The following is a 7,729-nucleotide window of genomic DNA, read 5'->3' on the forward strand; positions in this document are numbered from 1 at the left end:
ATCTTCAAGAAGTTCTCGAAAATTCCCACCGTTAACACGCTTCAATTCGTAGCTAGATTAAGCTGAAGAATCAACACGCTTCTTCAAGAAGAACTTGGGATAATCTAGAGCAGATTTCGCTGCTTAACTCAGACCTTGATTAATCTCAACGAAATTCAAGAAGAAGACGAGAGAATCTAAAGCTAACCTTGTTAGCTGTCGTTGTTGAATCCTAAACCGGATTCAACCTTCCCTAAAGCAATGGCGGCCTCTCAACTTCACCGTGGTCGAGAAGACGGTACCAACCTTGCTGAAATGCCGTTCGGATGGGGAAGAAGCCGTGGACGAGGGAGGGATTGCCGCCGGTTGGAGGAAATCCGCCGCAAGCCTTCAATGCTTGAGTATTCACCGGAATATCTCCGATGCCCGAAGCCTTCAATGGGGGAAGAAGCGTCACAGGCCAAGGGGACGCGAGGGGATGAGAGGCACCACACTTGCACACGAAGGGAAGTCGGTGATTGACTTAGAAGATGAAGAACTCGCCTCTAGATCGAGGGAGAGAGAGACAACCTCGCGCGGAGGAGAGAGATTGCAAACTTGCAAATGATTTCTTTACTTCAATTTTTTTTACAATCCACTAGATCCAAAACAATATATACAAATCCTAAATGATCCATCCACAATCCGGATTAGATCTCTACCCAAAAACCCATTTACAAATGCGCCAAGCACAAACCCGCTAGGCTAGGTCCTTATTTCAAAACCCGCTGTAAAAAACCTACTTAGTAAGTTAAAATACTTAAAAGCAAACTTGGGCCTAGTGCCCAACGCATGAATAAAAGGTTCAAACCCCTGAGCCTTTAGAGCCCAGGGTGGGGACCTCGTGAGGGGACCCACCCTCACTTCGGTTTGCAGGATGCAAGGGCTCGGTTAGGTATGACCGAGCCATTTGCCTAAGACTTTGGTCTTTGGCTAGCCTCAAGGGACTTATAAACCGGACTCACTTGGGTTTGACTCTACTAGCTCGGTGAGACCTACACTAGAACCAAAGACACCCTGAGACTTACCCAGTTCAAGCACCGTTTGTGACCCAGCTGTGCCTCCCACTCCTCCCACTGCAACTGACGTTGGTGCAGAATCTTCTTCCTTGGGACTGACTTTCGTAAGCTGTAGAGAACGAGCCCATAGCTCTGACGCTTTCCTCTTCCGCCGACTGGGTTCGGCCTGCTCTGCCTCTACATGATCGGGACCTGAAGACTGGTCTGTAACAGAATCCTAGCAACATACTAAAGCCTGGCATTATTGGTAGGAATTCCGTTCACGCCTGGAGGATCGTTGACATCATCACTTTCTCTGTTTCTCTATCCCTTTGTCTTCCCTTCCTTTTGTATTTCTTCGTGCACCACACCACTCAATGGGCACCGCTCTTTGAAACAAAACGTCATTCTAAGCCAACGGACACGATGGCTTGCTAGAGTGTTCTCCGTATCCGCGGATATTGGTCTGTCATAAAACACTGGATCAAGCGATGTACCACTCCGTGGAACCCGTTATGAATAGTCGAAAATACTGAAAAAAAGTCACTGTATAAAAATAAATGAAAAAAACATTGTATAAAAAATAATAAGGTACATGCACACTCACAATCAAAGTCGCGTGTGCATGCATAGTTTAATAAAATATTAAGTTACTTTCAAAGAAAAGGACAAAAAATGGGGGTTATTTATAAGGCTTTACACTCGATCGAGTTTGTGGTCAGCACGAGTGTTACTTTGTCCCTAGCAACAATACGTTACTGTATCTGGCGCCTAATTGTTGGTAGTAGATTTATAAAACGCTTGTGGTTATCTTGACCAAACGAAACATTTTAAAGAATGGCCTAAGATCGGATCCATGATGTTGGAAATAACTCCAGAGATTTTAGACGTTGAGAGAAGATCGAGCCATCAAGATCAGTATTAAATGATGGAGTACCCTGAACTAACAATCGTCCCCAATCGGTAGGGCCACGCTGCTGATCAGAACCAAGAATACTCAATAACAAGAAACTGCACGGTGTGGAATATAATGAGCCATAACGGAGAAATTTAGTGCCCGTCCAAAATCCGAGACAGTGGCAGAGGATCGAAGCTACCAGCTGCCGCCATTTTCGGCAGCTTGTTGCCATCAACAGCCGACTTCCTTGAAAGTCTGCCACTCCTCAGCTGGTTCTGCTGTACGTAGCGGTCCTCCCTCTCCGCTCTTCCCTCTTTTCATAGGCGTAATAACAGAGCAGGTCATATGCTAATAGTTTTGAAGTTTAGAGCTGAGTAACATGCATTAGCCGGGCCATCGCTTGTTTGTATTATTCAATTTCAATTGAGACCAGTAGGTTGAAAAGTTTAACAATGATTGAGAAGAAAATAAGCTGGCAATGACAAATATCACACAACATCTTTTTGTTCTTGTTCACGATCCCCCTCTCTCTCTCTCTCTCTCTCTATATATATATATATATATATATATATATATATATATATATATATATATATATATAACGTGTCTTTTCATTATGAACAGCACTGTATATACTGTGCAACGTTGCTTTCCGTAAATCTAACCATAATTAATTATTAATGTAAAATGCATGAAAGTTTCAAAAATAAAAAAAAACTTGGAAATTCAGTTCCCAGATTTGATTTCATGATTTGGAAAAGCTAAACTATTGATTCTAGAAACCTTGTAAAAAATTTAATTCATACAATTAATTTGCATGATCTGATTAGGGTCTTATAAAATTTAGCGTTTTGCGTCTACCCATGAGATAAAGATACCTGAGAGTAACAGGCACGAGAAAGAGAGAGAGAGAAACAAGTCATAACTTTGACAGTTTGTGAAACATCTGATGCCGCAAGCAACTTTACCTTCATGTCTCCAAATGTCAAAATAAGCGTGCGCTTGGCACCGGCAGTTGAAAAAGTAGGTCATCATAACGGGCATTTGATGTGTTTTAAAGGATTTGAAGAGGTTTTTCCATGTGCGGCAAGTAAAATATTTCACCGCTCAAACGCGTTTTTTCCTTGAAAAAAGGTATACCATAAAGCAGAAAAAGGGAAAAGGTGAAATATTTTCTAAAAAGGCTTTTACCTCGTTTGATCTAAAAGTGTACGGAAGGTAAACACTCCACTCTTAAAGAACATTTTGAGCATGCCAGGGACCAAAAATCTTAGCCAAATCTAGTTTTTATGTATCTGTAAAATGGTCGTAGTTTTTATGGTCTGATACCATCAAAGGCTTTAGTTTAAGTGAGAATGAACATTTCATTTCATTGAGTAGAAACCAACGCCTTCATCCTTTCCTGAATCCCCAGGGTACCAGTCCTATCTTCAATGCTTCTGAATAATGCCTCGATTATATTTCTACCTGCATATGCATATTGGGGTCTCCTTTTCTCAAAATTTTTTAACACACAAAAAGTTGACCCCACCAGAAATCCAAATGGACTCCCATCCCAATTTTTGAAAGAATCATAGAAGTTGTGAAATATTAATCGGGGCTAAGTTTTGCATGATTTACAATATAAAAGTTTTTCCCTGTGTTTCCATCGATTTTCCCGCTTAGGTCGTGCTTTTCAATAAAAAGAAGGATGGGCATAAAGTTACGGTCGCGCTCAACATAAATGCCAGCTGAGTGTGAGATAGGCAACTGTTTGGCAGGCCTTGGGGAAACGAAAAGGCCCATGTCAAGCATGTCGGAAACGGACGAGGCCCTTTTTTGAAATTAGAAGCAAAAGGTTCTGTCACAACTGTATTAGATTAGAATTTAGAAGGAAAAAGCTGTCTCGTAGATGTGCCTACCAAAGGCCTCTGTGCATGGCAGAATGGCAGAGGCAGGCCCCCGCCTCGGCCTCCTTTAAAAAATCGTCATATTTTCCAATTCAGCTACTATATCAGCCGATATATTAATAAAAGGTAAGTTAATTTGAAGTTTTTAAAGTCAATAGCGGCAGATATACATGGCCGGTACATCGGTTCTCATGGTTTCCGATGCAAGACGGGAGGCGAGATTTACAGCGTTGGTATCTATAGAGGAATGCTTCCCAACTCATGTGGCTGCCTTTATATCTATAGAGGAATGCTTCCCAACTCATGTGGCTGCCTTTATCCCTGGCCACAATGTTTGGGCTTCATGAAAGAGCAGGAAAACGGAGACCCCACACATCTTGCCAAAGAAAACGACAGCTTTTCCTTCTCAAATTGAACTCCACAACAGTGGCCGGCTTCTTATTAGCACGTTTTTGACACTTAGCTCCGTCCACTTTTATAAAATAAATTGCAGTCCCTCCCATCTGCTACTACAATTCCCCTAGCATTAACAGATGTCATGTAAAGCTTCCCTGTTCTCCCTCTCTCTCTCTCTCTCTCTCTCTCGTCTGTCATGGCGTGTTTCATTCTGTCTTCCCCTGTACCAAGAACCCTTCTGTTGTTCTCCTACCTTCTTCTTCTTCGTCTCCCTAAACAAGCGACTTCAACCACCACCAACTTCACCTTCAATGGATTCCTCAACTCCAACCTGACCTTACGCGAAGCTTCGGTGATCACCTCCACCGGGTTGCTGCGCTTGACCAACAGTTCTCGCCAATTGGGCCATGGAAACAAGGGCCACGCATTCTACCCAGTCCCCCTGCAGTTCAAGAACCACTCCTCTGGGAGCACAACTGTGTCCTTCAGCACCCGTTTCGTCTTTGCCATTATTTCGCAGACCGAAAAATCCGGAGGTCATGGCCTTGCCTTCGCAATCGTACCTTCCACAGAAATCTCCACCGCCGCCGGAGGCGAATACCTTGGTCTCTTCAATGAGTCCAACAATGGGAACTCCTCCAACCACATTTTCGCCGTCGAGTTCGACACGGTTCGATCGGGAAGTTTCAGTGACATCGACAACAATCATGTTGGTGTTAACATCAACGGTATGATCTCCAACACCTCTGAAACTGCTGCCTACTTCAATGTCAAGAACGAGAAGGAGGTGGTCGATCTACTAAGCGGCAAGCAGGTGCAGGCCTGGATCGACTACGATGGTCGGCACAAGCAGCTCAATATCACCATAGCTCCATCAACGCTTTCTTATAGGCCGAGCCGCCCATTGATATCTTACACCACTGATCTTTCCTCTGTTCTTCGCGATGTCATGTACGTTGGCTTCTCTGCCGGAACCGCAGGGTATGCGAGCGAGCATTACCTCTCAGCTTGGAGTTTCGAAATCGATAGAGAAACTACAGCTCCCAACGTCTCACGGGTTCCATCAGCCCCAATCATAGCAATATCTAAGTCACATTTCAAGCTTTCCAAGCTTATACCCTATTCTTCTACCCTGACAGTCTTTCTTCTAATGGCGACTCTAGGAGTAGTTTGTCAAACATATCGGAGGTGGAAGCTCACTGCCGAGACATTGGAAGATTGGGAGCTGGAATATCCCCACAGGTTCTCCTACAAGGAACTCTACAGAGCAACAAAGGGCTTCAAGAGGGAAATTCTTGGCAAAGGAGGGTTTGGAAGCGTCTACAGGGCGGTGCTGGCCAGCAACGGTATGGAGGTGGCAATCAAGAGGGTGTCGCACAACTCGAAACAGGGGATGAAAGAGTTTGTAGCAGAGGTTTCAAGCTTGGGGAGACTGAGCCACAGGAACCTGGTTCAGTTGCAAGGGTGGTGCAGGAGAGAAGAGGAGCTGATCCTGGTGTATGAGTACATGCCCAATGGGAGCCTAGACAGTTTCCTTTTCGAGGACAGCAAGAGGATCCTTAGTTGGGAGGAGAGGTTCAAGATTCTCAAGGGAGTTGCTTCTGGTCTGTTCTATCTGCATGAGGGGTGGGAACAGATTATTGTGCACAGAGACGTGAAGGCAAGCAATGTGTTGCTGGATGCTGATCTGACTCCAAAGCTTGGTGATTTCGGGCTTGCCAGGCTCTATGAGCATGGAACCAATCCTAAGACTACCCATGTGGTTGGCACCTTCGGGTACATGGCGCCGGAGCTTTCCCGCACCTGGAAGGCCACCACCAGCTCTGATGTCTATGCCTACGGTGCCTTGCTTCTTGAGGTGGCATGTGGGAGGAGGCCAGTTGAACCAGACGAATCCTATGAAGTGTCTGTTCTGGTTGAGTGGGTGCACATGTTGTGGAAGAATGGGGAGATACTGTCTGCATTGGACAAGAGGCTTGGGTTGGACTATGTGGAGGAGGAAGCAGAGCTGGTGCTGAAACTTGGCGTGCTGTGCTCCCAGTCTGTGCCTGAGGTCAGGCCAAGCATGCGGCAGGTGATTCAGTTTCTGGATGGTGATGCATCGGTCAAGGAGTTTGCGCTGGAGAAGTTGGTCATTGATGATAATCAAGGATTCGATCAACTGGTCCTGCCATTTCCGTTACCTGAGAAGTTGTTCTCAGACTGTAGTTCCCAATTCGAGGCGCATGATCATTCAGTGATAGAATTCAGCCAAGAGTTCAAGTAGATCATACTGCATACCAAGATCCATTATAACCACTGTTGAAGTGCCGGGCCTTTTTTCTGTCTTTCATTGTGTCTCTCTTTCAGACAATTAAGTTCTGTGTTGTTGAAGAAGAAAGCATGCAGGTCTTCTTCCTGCTATTCCCAAAGTGTAACTACTTTTTTGTGACCTAATAAAAACCCTTTTGTAGAGCAAGTTAGTGTGATTTCCGTTCTTAAAAAAACATCAAGAAATAAATTAATTGTAACAGGTAGAGATCCATTAAAAAATGGTGACTCTAAAATGATGGAGTTTTGTTGAATGTGGCTGCCAATGGCTCCGATACCATCAAAAAAAGCAAAACTCTGAGAAATTACTAGTGAGAGAGAATGAATATACATGAATGGGTCATGCTGTTAAATACATTCATCATTTCTACAGTTTACTGATGGATCTCCAAAACCGGAAAACCTTTGTAAAATGGAAAGGGTTTATCATGGATTCATCATTATCTTCTGCTTTGTGAACAGATGTTCCTTTTATCAGGATAGATGCCATTTCGATCTTCAGAAATTTGCTCTTTCATTAGAACAAGGGATCAGAAATTTGCTCTTTCATTAAGATAAGCGATGAATCATCTATCTGCGAGAAGTTTATAGACTGCAACCTGTCCCACCGCTGTTCTTGCAACCAATAAGTCCATCATTCTCTTGTATGGTAACACGTTGTGCCTTTCCTTTACCGCTAATAATGCACTGGAACTGAGTTTTATTCCCCTGTTTTATTAAGTTGGCATCCTAATTTAGGAATTGATTTCATTTGTACCAAATAGATAACTGGGTTTTCTTTCCTCCATTTTCCCAAGATCCATATACAACTGAGTAAGTCCAAGGGAAAATATCCGAATGCTTCAGGTGGAACATCTTCTATAATGTTCTTTCTATTGTTTATTCCAAATACAACAGACTAAGCCTAAGGGAAAATATCTGAATGCTTCAGGTGGAACATCTTCTATAATATTATTTCTTTTCTTTGTTTCAGTTTTAGTGGCAAAGCTGGCGTTAGGTGCAACAAAACAAGACCAGTCTGAGAACCCATCTTCAGCATTGAACTCTTAACCTTCTTCAACCTGGGGCTTTGAGTCCAATCCCCCAGGCTAAGTGGACAAAGTTGTTGCAGCGGAGATTTACAAATTTGTACAACCGTTCTTGCTGGTCGGATTTGATGGTGGGAAGACCATGTCAGAGACCTTACTTTAGCTTCGAAAATAGTTTAAAGAAACAAGTTA

General features: G+C 43.6%; 1 protein-coding gene across 1 annotated transcript; it reads left to right on the forward strand.

Moving 5' to 3' along the window:
* The first annotated feature begins 4,161 nt into the window (after positions 1 to 4,161).
* On the forward strand, positions 4,162 to 6,657 carry LOC116249771 (L-type lectin-domain containing receptor kinase SIT2-like). Its single transcript, XM_031623031.2, has one exon. The coding sequence runs from the start codon at positions 4,396 to 4,398 to the stop codon at positions 6,463 to 6,465; it is 2,070 nt and encodes a 689-aa protein (XP_031478891.1). The 5' UTR covers positions 4,162 to 4,395; the 3' UTR covers positions 6,466 to 6,657.
* Positions 6,658 to 7,729: the final 1,072 nt, after the last annotated feature.

Source organism: Nymphaea colorata, chromosome 3, assembly GCF_008831285.2.
Source record: "Nymphaea colorata isolate Beijing-Zhang1983 chromosome 3, ASM883128v2, whole genome shotgun sequence".
NCBI lineage: Eukaryota > Viridiplantae > Streptophyta > Magnoliopsida > Nymphaeales > Nymphaeaceae > Nymphaea > Nymphaea colorata.